We start from the raw sequence: 19,177 nt of genomic DNA on the forward strand, positions 1-19,177 counted from the left end.
TTTTTTGTAAGTTTAAAAAAATGTTTATTGTTCATTGTTCATTGTGTTGTTATATGCACATTAAAACACCCCAAAGTGATTTACTCCTTAATTAATTAATTGACATGGTTGATCTTAGCTTAGAATTAGGCCACTTGACTAATGTTAGATACAGTATGGAGAGGTTTCAAAGGCACAGCCGGTTATACTAACATACTAAATAGTGTGTTAGAATTGACAGCGAGTCACTTATTAGAGAACACTTTATTAGGGTAGTATGCAGTAGAGGGCTTTGGTGAGAGGCTTGTGATTGACAAGGATAAAACCCAACCATAGGCCTTTGTTTCAAGTGGATGACCAATGAGCGCTTCCAGGGGCGGGACTTTTAAATTCCCGGTTGTTATGCCGCTGTTTTCAATTGTTTTAACTGACACCACAGAAGAAGGGTTGCTAGCTTAAAAATGGCTTGTTTACATACATAAGTAGGATTTTTGTTCGGATTTTTAATTGTATTCGTTTTTTATTTGTAAATTAAAAAAAGTGATAAATGTAGTATTTAAATCACTTTTCCTCAACTCTTGGAAACATCATCCACGGCGGGTATGTAGCCCGTTAGCTTAGCTGGCTAACAAGTCAACACTAAAGTGTAAGCTATAGCTTGTCAGATACACCATACTTTACTGACATACGATACATTAGAAACGTGTTTGTAGTATGGAAAAGGGTACCGTGCGTTATTGATGTTATTAATTAAAAATACAGCTGTCTTGTTTAGATTTGTGCTTGGCTAGTTTTAGTACAATACATATCATGAACTTGACTAGAAATAAATCTGTTGGGTTGTAAACACTGCTGAAGTAAAGAGGATAAAGTTATAGAAATGTAATCTACTTCATTCTGGTGCTTGAATTATTAAAAGAATTAAGTCTGTCATTTAACACTCTGCCACTATGTATTTATTAATTATTGACTATTAATTATTTTACTTACCTATCAATCTACACGGAATTAAATGAAAGCATTTTGTTAGGTAAAGCTGCAGTACAGGTAACTGTATAAGTGTAAATTACTGACAAACTCTTTAAATGAGAACAATATTTTTCCCCCCATAATATATTGTACACTGGGTCTTCTGGTGTTAAATCAGATTTATTTATACCGCGTTTATACTTGGATTTATACAAGAAGTCTGTTGTTCATGAAACTCCAGTAACTCCAGATTTTTATTTTTTATTTTTATTTTTTTGAACGTTGTGCATCTCTAATTTAGTTTTCTATCAACTCGTCATTCTTGTGGAAAAGCGATAAGACTGCGCAATATGGTCCAGGAAGGTAGGGTTGTAGCTGTTGTATTATTAAAGTGTGTATAATTATCCTTCTACATTTACCAGGTTGCAGAAATTACCTCAAATTCGTCATGGAAGTTGGTACGGTCATACAAGAAGAACTAAAATTTCGTGGAGTTGAATTTGCTGTTAAAGTGGAACTGCAAGATCGCTTACTAACAGTCGAGATTTCAGATGTTCTGACAGCAGACCAGTGGAGTGGGGAATTTGACCCAGCATGTAAGTGCACATTTCTATAAATACAATTTGAAATTAATAATGTTGTGCCTTGACTTTTCTGACTTTCTTTTTGCTGTCTTTCAGACATTGAAGATCTCACTCGCAAAACTGGAAACTTTAAGCAGTTCCCTATATTCTGTAGCATGCTCGAGTCTGCAGTCAGTAAGGTAACTTACATGGATACAACATGTTCTCTTCTAATTATTTATTTGTTGTTTTGTTTATTTATTTATTTATTGAATACCATTTTTATGCATCTGCTCTGTTGAAATTTGGATTCTGATTGATCAGAAGTTGGTGATAAATGTTCTTTGGCATCTTAGCATCTCAGACATTTTACAGCTGTAAAGGAAATCATAGGTTTATATTAATGTGCTCATTTTAATACATTTTAGTGCCGCAAAAGTCTCCATACACGTGGAAATTAAATTGTTTTTAGCAAAATGTAACTATTTACAGTACACCTTCTACAAAATCCTGCCATTTTTTTTTGCAAACTCACATGCAGTTACCTTTCACACCTTAGTTTGATATGCTTGCCATGTTTTTCTGTTAAGGTTCATCACACCCTTGGGACAGCTTCCAGATCCAGCCATGAGAATGATTTCAATATGTTTTTTTTTTTTTTCTCAAATGCTTGTTTAAAGGCTGAAAAGAAATTTTAAACTAAGTATTTAAAAAAGCTGGAAGACATTTTGATAAAATTTTATTTGTTATTTTATATGGAGATTTTTGGGACCCACAGTACTTTACTTTCAGGGACTTCTTGTATGAGGTATACACTGTATTTTTAATCTATTTTCAAAAATGTGTTGTTATTCAACAGAGAAAAAATTTGCAATTTGAGTACAGTTATCTGTAAGGAGTTGTTTATTTAGTCTCCATGTCATAGAACATTATCGGAAACATGACAGGCAAGGAAATGATTTTGTCTACATCCCACAACATTAAATGTAACTATAAATGGATAAAAAAAAGTGCGTGCTATTATGTAATTACTAAAAAAAATTGCAAGATGAATGAAATGCTTTATTCTTTTAATAAAGAAAATAATGACCTTGGGAGGTAATAGTAACCCCACTTAATTACACCAAACAATAACTGATGTTTTTTGTAATGGCATGACCTGTAGTTTATTCTATGTCATGATTTAAAACCCACAGACTAGTGAGTCGGTAACGCTCGATCTGCTGACCTACACGGACCTGGAGCTTTTGCGGAACCGGAAGGCGGGTGTGGTGGGGAGACCTCGTGCCCAGCAGCAGTCCCCAGCTCTCAGTGCTAAACGCTACCTCATCCTCATCTACACTGTGGAGTTCGATAGGTTAGTACTGTTTAAATTAGCAGTTCACTGAACTGTTCAGTGAATCATGTTTACACAGTTTTCTACTCAACCCAAATGATTTTTAAGCCAAGATATGTTTGTGTGTGAAGCTTCTATTTTTTTTAGTTTTGGGCAGGAGCTATGAGTCTAATGTAGCTAACAAATAGGTTTTTCTCAAACAGAATGTTTTTAATAAAAACATGTAATATCCATAGTATACACTGTGGGATATTCACACTTTAAACAATATTGTTAAGCTCTGTAGTCTTGGTCTTCAATCTTTCTGCTGTAATTTCACCTTGGCTTTGAGAGACAAGGCCTATGATGTGGAATGATGCCAAATTAGGAAGGCTGCCTCTGTAATGTTCTGTAATGTTAGTTCATGTTTATAGATAGAGACACAGTGTTGTAAATCATAACAACAAAACATCTGGCTGACATTTAATCGCTGGATGTGCTTCAAGGCAGATTATTAGTGAAAGGAGTAGAGCTTACTTTATTAGCACTTTATTACTGGGAGTGACAGAATTCTATTTATTTTTTTTGTCATAGCTTTATGTACATCTGAAGAGACAAGTTAGACTCCTAATTTGTTTTGGCTGATAACTTTAAATGCCATTCATGCACTTTCACTAGGATCCACTACCCATTGCCACTACCATATGTCGGAAAACCTGATCCTGCAACTCTCCTGAGAGAGATCAGGGCTCTAAGGGCTGGACTAAATGCCATGAGGATGCGAGGAGACCATGCAGTGTCAGACCAAGAGACTCGCAGACTGCGTGCAGAGTCAGTTCTGTTTTTGTAATTCAGCAATCTAGAAAGTGATCTAGAACAAGAGAGACAAACATTTTAGCTCCATTAATGACTTTTTTTTTTTTTTTTTAACTTTGTGCTGAAATTTACTACATTACATCAGGCTGGTTGTGGTTAGGGAGGAGAAGGATGCGCTGGCCGAGGCTCTGGAGCGACTGCGGTCAGTCGGGACTGGCTCCACTTCAGGGACTCGGGGGCTCAGAGAAGCCGTGCACAGTCTAGAGGAGCAGCTTTTAAAAGAGAGAGCAAAAAGCCAACGCTCAGCAAGCAAGAGGGGTCAAGAACAGCGTCAACTAATGGAGCAGGTGAATCCATGTAACCTAGTGTCTACACTTGCATTGTTATTCTACATGAGTATGTCTGGAGGTACAGGTTTGTTCAGTAAAAGATGAGATATTCAGATTCACTGATGCATGAAATATTACATTTTAAAACATTGTAAGGACAACAAACTGAAGCAATACACTATTAATTCACTGTATGGTCAGAAATGTAGATTTGTGTCTTAAATGATTCTGATGAATGAACACATTCATCTCATCACTGCTCCTACTGCTCTCTAAAATCCAACTGAAATGCATGAGTGCATCACATTCAACAATTTACGTGTACAGAACAGTAAACCAATCATATGTTAGGTGTTGATTTTAACCCGCATTTTAGAGCACAGTCATGCCAACTACACAATAGACATGCATGTACTTGGTACACAGTGGTTTGTGGTAACTACAATTGGATGGATGCACAACAGATCTGCTGTGAATTCTGGATTGTGTGAAATGTTGCACAGTTGTGTTTTTCTATGCTTACACTGGCCAAATGAAACAAGGATGTGGACCTTGAGGTTCCCACTTGCACTTCCCACAGCCTTGTGCTTTGTATGCTGTTACTGCTGCTGCTGTATATTAAAATGACACAATAAGACAGTCTTAGAAACAAAATTCTTAATCTGAATTAATCTTGGAATTTTTAATCTGAGTTAAAAAGAACAGTTCAGTTCCATCATTATCCTGACAGAGTAACTGATTTGTACATGAGTTTTTAATGTGTAGCTTGATCGTATGTTAAAATAACTGCTAGTACTGCAGCAATTCATTTCAATAGTATTTGTAGTAATTCTATCACCTTCCTAGTTGGAGGAACTGAGGGCCTCAGAGCGAGCTCTACGAATACGTGTGAAGAGTCTGACCACTGAGTTAGCCGTGTTACGCCGAGGGTAAGTGCTCTGTAAGTGTCTGCTTTTCTGTAACCCTCTGCCTGATTCTGTGTGTCAATATTTGAGCATTTCCTATCTCATGTTTTTAGCCGGATTACACCGGTTCTGTCAGGCCGGAGCATGTCCAAGGGTGAGACGGATTTTCCACGGTCGGCCTCAAGGGAGCGCAGTGTACCCCGAGCAGGGATGAGGGCACGCTCTGGGTCCAGAGAGAGAGCAGAGGATCGGAGCAGGAGGTCAGAAGAGAGGGGGAGAAGGTCAGGTTCTTCAGGGACACGCAACCACTTCTCACGACCTTCCCCATCTCCAACAGGCATGTGTTTTCATTTATTGTAGTACATCAGTAAACACTTTTATATACATTCTAAACTGACAGATTTATTTTACTCTCTGTGTGTCCCTGCACAGTCTATTTAATATACTTCGCATCATAATTATTAGACCCTTTTTTCCATCATTTCTGCAGAGCATTTTATTGGTCTGAAAAATTCCAATAAGCGTTAGTCCCATGTTTTATTTTACCCACTAATCTTACTGACCAGGCTAAATATCGGTAGCTAACACAATAGAATAAATTATAGTGAAGCAGAAGTTTGTGTGCATAACACTCAGCAGACATCTTTTATTTGTCCTCAACTAACAACCCTTAGAATTGTAGTACTTCATGCTTGTGACCTCAACAGCAAGTAATTGTTCATGTTCTGGTGGTGAGCTTTGTGCTGTTCTCATCTCACATCCCATAAAATATATTTGAGTCTGTGCAGCACCGTTGTGTTCTCTTGTCTAACTGTGTGGTGACAGTGTGTAGTACTCAGGAGAGTTATATGATGGCTGTATTTTATTTTGTTTGGTTTTGTCTGTTTCCACAAACTTGTGTGCTTGTGATTCTTTAAAAAAAAAAAAAAAAAAGATTCTGCATTGACCGTCAGCTCGGTCCTGGGAGTTGAACCTGTTTGTCTGCAGTTTAATTAGTCCACACCTGTGAAACATAGAATCATGTATATTTAAGATTAGCAAAAAATATATATATATTCATCAGTGACCAAGATTTGACTTAATTATTAAATTTTTTCAGGATCTCGAGGGCCACGATTTGACCCAACTGCTTATGTTCAAGACCGACAACGACGCCAAAAAGAGACAGAACTCAAGAAGTGAGGCTGTTTTCCATCTGTTAGTCATTCTTGTGGTTACTTATTTGGTTGTAAGCCTTTCTATTGCAGTTTTTTGTTTTCCTAACCACCATTTAGATTAAGATGATTTTTTTTATTAACTGTACTGGAATTATATTCTTTGTAAAATTGGATTTTTGTTTTGTTAGCCAAAGGAAAGTCAGAAAGGACATGTTGACATCACCAGGTGTGAATGAGCGGGGTCGCTCACGGTCCAGAGAGAACGTCCCTCAGTTGGTCAGACGGGGGAGTGCTGGTCGGGGCAGGAGCACATCTGTGGAGAGCAGGAGGAGTTTTCATTCTTCTGAAAGCTCAATGGCTGAGTTTGAGGATCTCGCTAAGCCTCTGAAAAGCAGGTCAGTAAAATTAATACACATTCAGGTTTCACCAATGAGTAAAGTCTGTAGCTTTTGAGATTTTTCAATAATCTTTCTTTTAAACAGAGGAAGAAAACTGCCATATAATGGTCCAGCTACGGTGAGTTTCAATTTGTACTCGTTTAAAGTGATTTCGCGGTAAACAGCAGTTCAGATTGTGCTTCTAATGAAACCATGAAATCTTTCTTGTTTGTAGATAAGAGGAAGACACTTGAACAAAAAGCCACTGTGTAGCACTCCAACACAAAGAGGCAGAGGTATGGAAATCAGGAATGTTGAAATATTGTTGTTGTTGTTGTTATTATTATTAAATCATGAATTGAAATATTATCATAAAGGTGATTCCAAATCAGAAACTACATTTCAGGATCTACAATTAATGGCCAGATGTCGTTTTAATTAATGGATCTAAAGTGCAAATGAATCAAGCTCTTCAGCTAAGAATTTTCAGTTCAGTAAGGTGTAATGTCTAGATACATTTCCTGATATGCATAACTTTATTTCAGCATATATAAACATAATTCAGTCAAGCAAAGATACAGAAATGTGTCTTTCTGAGGTTCTTCCTCCTCGTCAAACAACCCCCAGCTCACACACAAAGACTAGATATTAACATCAATCATGAGCAATCAGGAAACATGGGTGTAGAGGGATGATACAGTATTATCTGATTGTGCATCTCTGGAATTCATTCAGATTAAAGATCTTTACAAACGTGCAACTTCTCACGTGTGTGTGGTGTGGGTGGCTGATCATTTGACCAGGAAATGAATTAAATGAGAACTGGATTACCCTGCTGTAACCCCTGCTCCTTTCACATTCATGACAGATTCACATTTCTGACATCATTGTAATTTTAGGATATTTAAACCTGCATTGTGTCAATAATTAAAACCGAGGGTTTTCTTTATATTAGAGAGTTCTGTAGATACAGGAGCAGACCTGTCTGAGATTGACGCTCGGCTTCAGGCCCTGCAGGAGTACATGAGAGATCTTGACACAGGACGCTAGCGACTTGGTGGACTTTATTGCACAAGCTGGTGGTGACATTCATCAGGATGGACAATCATTTCCTTTAACTCACTGTTCAAATAGAGATGCTGAACTTTACCAGTCCTACAGGATTATGTGTGCAATTATTACTGAATCATTTCAAAAACATGCGATTTTTATTCCAAATGTTTATCGCTTGACTTGAAGGACTCCTAGGTTCCATGTGACTGGTTGTACTTGCTGTTTGTGAATTAGAGTATTTGTATGTACAGTAGTGTCATTCTGTTTTAACCAATTTGTTTTATGACATTTTTATACAAGCATTTTAATGTGTCGTTCTTTGCCTATATCTATAATCCTTTACTCAAATAATGTCCTCGTAAGGTGGCAACACGATGGGATTTGTGTTAGCTTAATTGAGATCCACTGATTTACATAGAAAACCTTTCCATGTTGGCCTTCAAACATTAGCACACATTTGCAAAGTTGTCAGGTTTACACAATATTCTCACCAGTGTTTTTTCATAATTTTATTAAGCTGATTCATTTGACAGCATTAGATTTATTAATAAGGTAGGCTTAGAGCCTGGTGTTTAGCATTCCAGTAACCCTTGCTTCAGAAGATATTGTTTAGGTCAGTTATACCATTTTGTACATTGAATTTCTAAATCAAAAATGAATTTTACACACAAAAAAATCATTCAGAGAAGCAGTAGTTTTGAAGCACAAAATTAAATTGGTACCTATACAGTTCCAATATTTGTTAACAATATTATTCTTCAGGCTCCAATACAAATGGCAGAAGCATAAATTCTTAGAAGAGTAAACTTGATTGTTGCTTTGATGAAACCAAAAACTAGGAGTTATTTTTGGCAGAACTGTTTCTTTAAAGAGGTCATGTTTACTTTATTATTTGTTTCTGATCTGCAAATTACTGGCTTTCTCTAATAAACACTATATTTTAACCTGTATGCTCCACTTAAATGTTAGTGACATACAGACCACATCAGGTAATATGCTGTCATTTATTTATTATTCCACCAAAATGTTTTGACTTTCATACTTCATAGAACTGTTATTGAGAGGCTCTGATTTGTGATGAATAAAATGATCAGATTGAACACATTAGTATATTTTATAGCTGCATTACGGTCAGAGCTGCTGTTCTAGAAAATGAATCAACATCTCTTGACTAGTCAGAAGCCAGAACTGAACAACACTTTGTAAAATGTAATAATGCAGGATTGGTAATTTTATCGTAATGTGGTCTTATCTATACCTTCAGTGTTCTGCAACTGGAGGAAGCATTCAGTAAAAGCGTTGTATTTTGCTTTAGCAAGTCACATCTGGCCCACATCTCTTAATGAGAAGCTCTGTGCATCTGAGGCTCATCCATCTGGCACGACATCTGCTGCCCTTTCTCCCTCCAGCATTAGGTACAAATCTATGGATTCAAGTAATATGCTAGAAAAGTAGAGGCTGGTGTGTGAGAAGATTTTAATACTGTAAGCAGGGATATATAACAACTGCAGTTACATCTCTCCTAGTTTGTTTCACTACTTCTATCTGCTCATTTACATTTACATCATGACGCCTTTATCCAGAGCGACATTCAAAAGTCTCTATCATTGGATACATTAACTCTGGTTCACTAGGGTACATACTTAAGATACCATGAGCCTAAAACACTTTTTTTTTACTTTTTCTTTTTTTTAAACACGTACATAAATGTTTTTACATACATACACACACACACACACACACACACACACACACACACACACACACACACACACACACACACACACACATCTAGTTACCCAATAAGTGAATCATGTAGCATCATGAGTACAAACGAGCTTTAGACTGACCCAAGATTCACTTCACACTCAGACTGGGATAAAGTGCTTAGTGATGTATGAATTAACTAACATATCCGTAAGTAATTTAACAGATTTAAAAGAATGAAATATTGTTCACGTTCATTATCACTGTAGAAATGTCACGTGAAGGATACAATTAGTTGGCTCAAAAACATTGACGCACACCCATCAAGTGACGCTGTCACTTTTAGAAAAGCGTGAAGAGGGCGGGGCCAAAGCAATTGACCAATTAAAACAGGCGGGCATCGGCACCGCTCCTAACACGCAATCACTGGTGAGGAGCACGCGACTGACGTGAGCATGGTGCAGTCTGGTGTTAAATGGAAGCGTATAGCGCAAAGTATCCCAGAAAGGATTAACGCATTAAAGGCTGAGTAAACATCCGGGCTAAAGAGGTCTGATTAGCCGAGCACACACACACACAAGAGTATCAGTGTAGATAGCGAGACCTTTGTGGTACAGGAGTGATTGTGATGACTAAAACGCCCGGCAGCGCTGTTCCATGTCCGGATGTTGGAGACATGATCCACACGTTACACTGGCCGACTCCAGCAGCGCAGCAAAGCCGTGTTGTCGCCCTGCGTTCTGCTCCTCCTCCACCTGAGCTGCTTGTAACCTGCGAGCCCTGTGTGGCCCAAAACCAACGGAAGAACACGAGCGGACTTTCCTGTGGCTCTCAAGCCGATGAGGATTCGCTGTGCTCGGACAGCGGCTTTGGCGGCTCCCCCGCCTCCTCTCTCGGGCTCTCAGGCTGCTCCTCTGTGGGCCTCTCGCCTTCCTCCAGTTTTGAGGACGAGGACGAGTTTAACGTTAATAATGAAGGGAAAGAAACTCCGACACAGAACGACGTGGTGAGTCAGTAACTTCTGCTCCCTGATTTGGTTTAGTTTCCACCTTCGTTTTCCTCCTTCTTAATGTTTATGTTCACGTTTCCTTCCTTCTGTAAGGTTTCACGATTAAAACGGTGACAATTATTATACATTTGCATAAAATTTGAATAACTGTGAATATTAATGAGCTCAATTAACGTCTTGTTCTCTTAAAACATTTTCGCTCGGATATTTTTGTTAGTATAGCAATAAGCTGAATATTTTTATTATATGTAAATTGATGCTTTTAGATACATTTTAAAGGTGTTTAAAGCTGCACTTGTGTACATGTAGATTCCGGTATCATGATTCATATTCATGATGCTGCAACCAACCAGATGAACCTGATTTGTGGAAAAACACCAGCTGCTGTTCTGATTGTCTCAGATTATAGAGTTCTGAGTCTTTGCATGAGTCAGTAAATCTGCATGTAAAAGATGTGAAATGAGGAACGTGAGTGCACTTTTAAGGTCATCACATTGTCCACACAGCTCACTTAAGTCGATAAGCTTCTTCTGCCATCTTTCACATTCTGGAGAATGAAGAGACTGCATGGAGATAAATTCTAAGATCTAAGAGACATACACGAAACCTGTTTAATCTCCCTACCACTGTGTAATAAGACCTGTCCAAAAAAATGTTCTTAACATATTTAGTGGTTCTCTTCCCTGAAATATAAACAGTGTAGTAATTTAAACCACTGTAGCCATGAAAAGATGTCGCAGTGTAAAGAAGTTGATTGTTTAGATGCACTGTTTACAATTTTTGACATTTTTCTGTGGCGATAGAAAGCAAATAAATTTCACCCGGTGTAGAAGTGAAACTACTGAAGGGGAATAAACCTAGGAAAGACCCATTTGTGGTTCCTTTCACTTTGACACGTTTAGGTCAATTTTCGTTTAAATAAATGGAAGCACTGCTGATGATTAAATAGTGCTTATACTGGAATTTGCTGTTATCTTACTGTTACCTGTACACCTGGTGACAAAAACAAAATGGTTATCTGAAGTTACCCTTTCATTCTCTCCCAAGTTCACACCTTTCAGTATCAACATACTGTACGAAGTAAACTCGTACTGTACACTACTGTAGATTGCTTTACTGTAGATTGCATTTAAAGATCAAGCCAAAGCTTTCTATTCCACAGAAGTACTCAAGGGTTTATGTGCGTGATTCACATATTTCTTCACATATTAACATTTTAGTAACAATGAACAAAGAATGCCATCACACACACACACACGTCATCATGACTCTTTGTTTTTTGTGTTCCTTGGAATTCCAGTTCTGATGCACACCTTAAACTTGCACACATCAAACTTATCATGTTCAGTTTCTCAAGGCGATGCACAGCTGTGATTTCCTTCTTGAATCTTATATCACCACACCAGAATCAGGTAGGAGGTGTGGGCTATATAGCCTGAAGGTGGAAGTGTGTGTTAGAGATTCGAATACAGTTTAACTGTAATTATATGGATTTGTTGAGCGATCAGCTATAAGCTTTCTTTATTTTTACTTGGTCTTTGGCTGATGTACTAAATTTTCTGAGCATTATGCATTTAAATTAATTTGGTCTTCAATGGATTCTTTTTAAACTAGGGAAGTAGAGCACCTTATTTCTTGTAAGCAACTTTCTGGCCTGTGGCAGGAGTAAAACAAGTCCTTTCTGTAAATGATTCATGAGTTATTGTGTAAGATGAGCCAGCTATCACTCAGCTTAGTAAATTGCTTGATATGTTTAGCAAGTTCAGCATTCTTGTCAATGATTGGCTTGATGGTCAGAAGGAGATGGTTGTTTTAGCTGAAGGCAGAGGTAAGGAATGGAGCTGTGGATTTGGAGACCGATATGTTTGAAACTAATATGTTAAAGTCTTTTGTGATTTAGATAAGGAAGCTCGTGATCAGTTGTCATTATCTTTGTTTTCTTCTCCCACAAATCATGACATGTAACTTACGGTAATATCAAATCCATTAAAATGACATTTTGGCTCTATTTGTTGTTTTCCTACAAAGCTGCAATAACGATGAGCATAAAACCAGGATGTGTGCGCCATGAAGGATATCTCACTGTTGTATTTGATTGTTTTACATTCTGCAGCTTGGTGCGGTTTGTTTTTGTCTGTGTGTGCTAGTCTGGGAAAACCCTTCACATGGATAGATTGTGTTTATTAAGCAATAATGTCTTAACAATACATTTTTACAATTTATATACGATTCTGAAGAAAATACTTTTTTTTTTTTACCCACAAGAAAAGTTTTCACATTTTTAAACATAAAAAGGAAGAAAATCAGGTTTAAAGCTTGTATTTCAACTGGAGCTTTCAAGGAACATCAGGGACATTTTGATAAGCCAGTATCTGATTACAAGTGAACTGAGCAGAATAACCACACTCCTTGTGTTTCAGACGCTTGAAAGTAAAACATAGCCAATTCTCAGGCCATCTAATAAGACAATGGTGGTGGTAGTTAGTAGTCACTGTGGTTAGCAATAGCATAATATGCAAAACTGAACATCTTGGTCACTGTGGCAGACATCATCTCTGGGAAAACACCATTTCATGATTGTCCAACAGCAAGGAATTAGCAAGTTTTCGTAACGAACACGGACTACTTCCTGCTCATGCTGAATACGAATGAACAATAATAAAGGATTTCTTCAGTTATCTGCTATTAAATTTGTAATGCTAATACACCTTGTTAGCAAATTATTTTTTCGGAACTAGCTGAACGAGGTCCAAATGCTGCGCTCATACATACGGCGAGCTGCACCATTTCATTTTCTGTGCAGGTGGATTAGTGTTTTGCTCCACTTTAGATAGACACAGTAATAAAATCCCTGTCTCTAATCAGCCCACCTCATTGGAAAAAGCACAGGCTTATACAGGAAGGCACCAAGGCAAGGTTAGAGTGCAAAGAAAAATATTTCCAACTCATTTTGGTTGCATGATTTTTTTTTTTAAACTTTGTTTGGACTTTGTTCTAAATGTAGACTCCAACATCTTTCAGTGGACTAAGCTGAGCACTCGAGAAACTAATTGATACTAAATTCTATAGCAGGTTTTCTGTTGTGGCTTTTATACATTAAAATTAATGATTTATAACAACAGGGACATAGATTTTTTTTATTTCATTTCCACTGCATATTGTGGTTTGGGCAAGGAAGTCATGTTCACAAGGACATGTGGATGATGAAAAGCCAATGTTTTAAAGATGAATGCATTTCCTCTCCTTGCTACAAGTTCAAACCTGCAGTGTTTCCGCTGTTCTGCTATTAATCATTAGTCAAGTGTTAAAGTGATGATCTGTCATTAAACATTTTGAGTGAAGCTACCGATAAACATCAGCTGTGACGACAAATTAAAGGAATAAGACCTCCTTTGTTTATAGGAGCATGTTTCAAATTTTTGTTTTATACATCATTTATATCCTTTTTATAATTTATATCATTTGTAGCCATTAATATGTAACCATTAATAGGCAATCATTGTCACTAGTCAGTCATGTTAGTAACTTCTCTGGACTGTAATTAAGGTCTATTATGTAACTGGATCTATGTTTAAATCGAAGCCTCTGTTCTAGGCAATAAAATCTGGATTTTTACCCACACTGGACTGTTTATTGTAGACTATTTAATATATTATCCAATATATTTTTATTTAATGAATTGATTTAAGTTGGTTAATATATTTCACTTTTAATAATAAATAAAATTATTTTTAAAAAATGTTTAAGTTCTATAGAATTTTATGGCTGTTAATTTGTTATAACTATATTATTGTATAAAAACTATATATTTTTGCCCCAAGGTTTTCAGAATATTGATTTTACATCCACACCAGTTTACAACACAATGTTGTGCAATTTAGATTAAATTCACATTCAGTTTCATTCATGTTGATAAAGTGGTTAAGACCTAATGACCAAATTGACCTAATGTTGTCTTTGGGAACTGTGCTTTTTGTAGGAAAAGAATAAAAACATGGTAAACTGGTCTCCTGTTGTGGTGCCGTTGAACAAGCGTGCTCCCTGGGTCCAAGTGGTTGGTCATGCAGGTTAGTGTTTTGCTGCATTGTGTCCATTGAGCTTTCTAATTATTCCTGTTTGTTCGTCTGTTTGTGCTGCTTATTAAAAATGAAGCACTGGCCATGACATTACTTTTTTTATTTACAGTGAATTGTCCTTTTCATGGTTTTGTCTGGTTGCGCAGGTAATTTTCAGACATCTGGTGATGGGAAGCTCCTGAAGAAGTACTGTGCGAGCGAGCAGCAGTGTCTGCAGGATCTCATGCATGACGTGCTACGGCCCTTTGTGCCGTCATACCATGGCGTGACCCGGCGAGATGAGCAGGACTACAACCTGATGGATGACTTGCTGTCTTTCTTTGACTCTCCCTGCATTATGGACTGCAAAATGGGAAGCCGGTGAGCTCTTGCTTGTGTTGGTTTGCTGAGAATGTCATCTAAAAATCTATACTAAAATTATTCTAGAAAGTAATTACAAAATAAATCCTAAAAGCCTTTGATTTCTTAATGGTGGTGAAAAAACTAAAACAATAAATTCATAACACAAGGGTACAAAAATGTCAAACACATCTGGTTTGTTTATTTAATCTGAATTAACCTCCTTCACTTTCAAATTTGTATTATTTCACTTCATAGATTCAAGTATCAATGTAAAAAAATTTTTTGTTTGTTTTTTTTTTTTTTTTAGTGGTGACAAATTCAGATTCTAATATTTAGTTTTCAGATTTTACAAGCCTTCAGGTCTTTCATTTCAGTGGTTCAAATCCAAGTTGCTCTGTTAATATGCCTGGAGTGTGTTGTGGTGTTTACTTCCACTGTCACCAGGAGTGTGTACCTATACTGTGTAGTCATATAGTGTAATGTATGTGGCCACCTGACCATCACAACAACATGTGTATGTTTTAACATATCAGATTTTGTTCTACTATGCTGTTATACTCTTCACTCTTTTGTAGGAAGGCTTTTCATTAGAATTTGTTGTGTGACTTTAAGATGTGCTCTTGTGTCTGAATGAGCAATAGTGAGTTCGGTCACTGATATCAGGCGAGGCAACCCTCAAATCAATTCATATCTACATAGAGCTTGTTTTGTAAATGTTTAGATCAACCCCTTAGTTCCAGTGCAGAAAAAGGTTAAAGCTTCAGGATAAAATTAACACCCTACACAGCTGTGTGCTTTCAAGTTTGTGTTAATTGTGGTTGTTTGGTGAAGACTCACAAATGAGTGTGACGCTCACACAAACCTGTGGCCATATAGTGTATACCAACAGAATGCTGCAAAGGCAATCAGGTTTGATTCCGATTGGAAAAACACAGAATTATGTGAACTGTGTAGAGTTGGTATGACAAATACAATTTATAGATGGTCCATTTGATTGAATGGAACTGATAGTTAAATCAAATATACAATGTCATTGTTGTAATAAAAGAAAAGTTGTGGTGTTTCATATCTAATCAGGACCTACTTGGAGGAGGAACTGAAGAAAGCACGGAAGCACCCTCAGCCTCGTAATGACATGTATGAAAAGATGGTAGCGGTAGACCCTGAGGCTCCGACTCCAGAGGAAAAAGTCCAGCAAGCGGTACTTAAAACCAGATACATGCAGTGGAGAGAGACGCTGAGCTCCACAGCCACACTGGGTTTCCGAATCGAGGGCATCAAGGTGATTTGTGCGGTTAACCATGTTGATTTACATTGTATCGGCGCTTGTAGATGACTGCAGTATGAGCTGTGTCTCAGTTTCCTCAATTCTGTGTGCAGAAATCAGACGGTTCCTGTAACACCAATTTTAAAAGGACAAAGTATAAGGAGGAGGTGGTGCAGGCGCTGGACGGCTTTGTTGACAGCAGCGTCTTACTGCTGGTATGTGAGAAATTACTGTGTTTGTTTTGACAATGACACAGTAGGAGCTTTGCTGTGTTTATGACCTGATGCCATTCTCCAATTTCAGACAAGATACCAACGGAGATTAAAGGAGCTGCGGCTGGAGCTGGAGAAATCAGACTTCTTCAAGACGCATGAGGTAAAAAATAATTCTCACTCTCACTCATTTTCTACCGCTTTATCAGAACTACCTCGGGTCATGAGGACGCCTGTGCCTATCCCAGGTGTCATCGGGCATCAAGGCAGGATACATCCTTGACGGAGTGCCAACCCATCGCAGGGCACACGCACACACTCATTCACTCACACACTACGGACAATTTTCCAGAGATGCCAATCAACCTACCATGCATGTCTTTGGACCGGGGGAGGAAACCGGAGTACCCGGAGGAAACCCCCGAGGCACGGGGAGAACATGCAAACTCCGCACACACAAGGCGGAGGCGGGAATCGAATCCCGACCCTGGAGGTGTGAGGCAAACGTGCTACCCACTAAGCCACCGTGCCCCCCATAAAAAATAATTAATAATAATAATTTTACAAAAGTATGTTACAGGATTAATTTATAGTATAGAAGTAAAGGCTACTTTTAGGAAAAATTATGGATGAATTATGGAGAGTGTCTGTGGGTGTCTTTTTATTATTTTTCCTTGATTAACTTTTAATGAATTTTCATTTTTTACTATATCTTCTATCAACAGTGATTATGCAAACTGCAAAAAAACAACTAATTAGCAAATGTATCTAGTCTGAAATTATTAAAAAAAATTTATGTTTACAAATTTTAAGCTTAAGGTGCATATCTGATTCTGTAATGTAAAGATTAGTTTGCTTCTTTCTGGATATACAGTACCTATTTAATTACAAATAAATGTAAAAAAAATTCTTCAGGTCTCTTAAAAATACATTAAATTTATATTAAAAATACATATAAAAAATTAAATTAAAAATACAGTATATTCATAATGCTGAATCTAAGCAAATAAGAAGTCTGAAGATTGTAAATTCCTGTGTTTTGGTACAAGAAGCTATCAAGAAAGACCGTCGTCTTGGTGATCATCAGAACACCCCACCCCCACCCCCCAATTTAAACAGAAAAAACATTTTATATTAAATTCGTATACTAGCACAGTAATTAGAATCAGTCATTTCAGCCACAAATTTATTTTAATATTCAGTTTCATTAGTAGGTGCCATTATTTGTGATTCCCCAGTTAAGCAGTTGCCTTGTGTCTTTGGCTGAAGGTGGTGGGCAGCTCTCTGCTGTTTGTTCATGACCAGAGCGGCCGTGCTGGTGTGTGGATGATCGACTTTGGAAAGACCGTCTCAGTGCCTCCTCCTCTCACGCTGGACCATCGCAGCCCATGGGTGGAGGGAAACCGGGAGGATGGCTACCTCTGGGGCCTGGACAATTTTATTGACATTTTGACTGACATGCTCGTTGTGCAGTGAGAAGGAATGTGCATTTTATCGCTTTCAAGCAAATCTCTGTAAATATAACACTGTAAATAGATTTTTATTTCATTTTATTTTTTAATATGGTATAGTTTATATTTCGTGGGTTGGCATTTGGATGGAACCAGTAACTTTGTGTCTGATAAAAGAATTTTTACTGTAGGTTCCAGTTTTTCAAGAAATGTTGTCTTTAAATCTGTTAATAAGTGTGTTATGGCATTTTGCGGTTATTTTGCAACCAATGTAAATCAATGGTGCTTGTTAATCTGGTGCACCAATTACTGGAATGATGGATTTGTTTTTACATTTTTAGTGAATGTTTAATTATGTATTTTTCTTTATGCAGTCAAATAGCTGATGAATTTGCAAATCATACCCTGACCTATGCTGTACTACACATTACTTGGTGATTTTACTTGCAAGAAAGATGTGTGGCTCCATCAACAGGACCAGATAACTTTATATACAGCGGTGTCTGGGCCGTACAGGGAACATTGTCCTTTTATATAGTCGGCGTGTTTGTGCCTTGTTTACTACCGTAGACTTGATAATCATGATTCTGTGATTAGATTTCTGTGAATTGGACTGTTCTAGTTCCTGATACCACTACAGATTTTTGTGCTTTCATTTGTTGATTTTGTCAACACAATAAATGTTAACTGGTGTTGATATGATGGAGTGTTTGGGTTTTCATGAATATTAAACTTCTCAGAAGTTTGTTGATTTGTGAGATCCAGACTCATTCAATGAATTGACTGTAAACTGCATGGTGCCTTGGCACAATGTTCCCTACACTCTAAATGTAATCAATCAAAAGAAAATGTTTTGTGCTGGAACTCCAATGATAATATTTACGTACTCCATTATCCAGTGGCACCTACAGACGTAGTCCCTATCAAAAGCATATCTGCATGCTAGTTAACTAGGTCAGGGACTAAGAATACCATCCATCTTAGACAGATTGTGTAGTTTAAGTGCTTGGTGAAACTCAAAAGTAATGAACATATATCTAATGCCACATTATTTTGGTACATAATGACCGTGTTTTTTTAATTTTATAGAAGCTGCGCCATAACTACGCCTCAGCCCATTGTGTCCAGTTGTAGGACGAACTCTTTATAATCTAAACCTACAGCATGAGTATAGTTTAGTTTAATTCAGCTTTGGATGTAAAGGGCTTTTTACTATAAACATTATCACAAATTAGCTGTACATTGATATAGATTTATATATACAGTATATACAGCCTGAATAAGCAAGTTAGAAGTGACTAAGGAAAAGAAAATCTCCCAGAGGTGACATAAGGAAGAAACATAGAGTCAAAATGGAACTATCCTTTAATAACATTGGCCAGCAGGATTATAAAGAAGCCTTTATTTTTGCCACATATACATTATATCAAAGTCAAATTCTTTCTTAATATATTTGAGCTAAGGGGGTTGGGGAACAGGGGGTAGAAATGCTACATTGCACCCTAGAGCAGAGGTTGTTTAGGGCAGCTTGATGTTGCTGGGGCTTGAATCCTGACCTGCTGAAGAACATTCCAGAGTCTTGACCACTTGGGCTATACCCCATAAATTGTTGCTGTGTACATTAGTTGACTGTAGGTGCGTATGTACTGG

At 37.4% G+C, this 19,177-nt stretch overlaps 2 protein-coding genes and 1 long non-coding RNA gene across 5 annotated transcripts; 2 read left to right on the forward strand and 1 right to left on the reverse strand.

The window, feature by feature from the left end:
• The first annotated feature begins 347 nt into the window (after window positions 1-347).
• On the forward strand, window positions 348-8,563 carry ccdc61 (coiled-coil domain containing 61). 2 transcript variants are annotated; one of them, XM_027139956.2, is made up of 13 exons: window positions 348-625; window positions 1,371-1,544; window positions 1,629-1,711; window positions 2,708-2,868; window positions 3,505-3,657; window positions 3,788-3,989; window positions 4,818-4,900; window positions 4,990-5,213; window positions 5,976-6,054; window positions 6,222-6,428; window positions 6,516-6,549; window positions 6,646-6,706; window positions 7,366-8,563. In XM_027139956.2, exons 2-13 carry the CDS (start codon window positions 1,397-1,399, stop codon window positions 7,458-7,460), a joined length of 1,530 nt encoding a protein of 509 aa, XP_026995757.1. In that variant the 5' UTR covers window positions 348-625; window positions 1,371-1,396; the 3' UTR covers window positions 7,461-8,563. The 2 variants fall into 2 exon arrangements, with proteins under 2 accessions (XP_026995757.1, XP_026995758.1); XM_027139957.2 differs by having other exon boundaries at window positions 348-579.
• Window positions 3,549-4,940, reverse strand: LOC125139867. The gene is made up of 4 exons (XR_007139001.1): window positions 4,810-4,940; window positions 4,495-4,582; window positions 3,783-3,914; window positions 3,549-3,697 (listed from the first exon to the last, which is right to left on the reverse strand). It is a non-coding gene; the product is annotated as an uncharacterized LOC125139867 (long non-coding RNA).
• A 1,003-nt stretch (window positions 8,564-9,566) lies between the features above and the next one.
• On the forward strand, window positions 9,567-18,278 carry itpkca (inositol-trisphosphate 3-kinase Ca). 2 transcript variants are annotated; one of them, XM_027140102.2, is made up of 7 exons: window positions 9,567-10,176; window positions 14,159-14,246; window positions 14,402-14,615; window positions 15,675-15,879; window positions 15,978-16,079; window positions 16,168-16,239; window positions 17,315-18,278. In XM_027140102.2, the coding sequence occupies exons 1-7, from the start codon at window positions 9,799-9,801 to the stop codon at window positions 17,375-17,377; spliced, it is 1,122 nt and encodes a 373-aa protein (XP_026995903.2). In that variant the 5' UTR covers window positions 9,567-9,798; the 3' UTR covers window positions 17,378-18,278. The 2 variants fall into 2 exon arrangements, with proteins under 2 accessions (XP_026995903.2, XP_026995902.2); XM_027140101.2 differs by having other exon boundaries at window positions 9,568-10,176; window positions 17,346-18,278.
• Window positions 18,279-19,177: the final 899 nt, after the last annotated feature.

The sequence above is a fragment of the Tachysurus fulvidraco genome, chromosome 21 (genome assembly GCF_022655615.1).
Source record: "Tachysurus fulvidraco isolate hzauxx_2018 chromosome 21, HZAU_PFXX_2.0, whole genome shotgun sequence".
In the NCBI taxonomy this organism is placed as follows: Eukaryota; Metazoa; Chordata; class Actinopteri; order Siluriformes; family Bagridae; genus Tachysurus; species Tachysurus fulvidraco.

Coding starts and splice junctions, on each gene's coding strand:
- itpkca (XM_027140101.2), top strand. CDS start 9,799: ATGACTAAAACGCCCGGCAGCGCTGTTCCATGTCCGGATGTTGGAGAC. Junction 10,177..14,158: donor CTCCGACACAGAACGACGTG/GTGAGTCAGTAA, acceptor TGCTTTTTGTAG/GAAAAGAATAAAAACATGGT. Junction 16,240..17,345: donor ACTTCTTCAAGACGCATGAG/GTAAAAAATAAT, acceptor CTTTGGCTGAAG/GTGGTGGGCAGCTCTCTGCT.
- ccdc61 (XM_027139956.2), top strand. CDS start 1,397: ATGGAAGTTGGTACGGTCATACAAGAAGAACTAAAATTTCGTGGAGTT. Junction 1,712..2,707: donor TCGAGTCTGCAGTCAGTAAG/GTAACTTACATG, acceptor TAAAACCCACAG/ACTAGTGAGTCGGTAACGCT. Junction 3,990..4,817: donor AGCGTCAACTAATGGAGCAG/GTGAATCCATGT, acceptor TCACCTTCCTAG/TTGGAGGAACTGAGGGCCTC.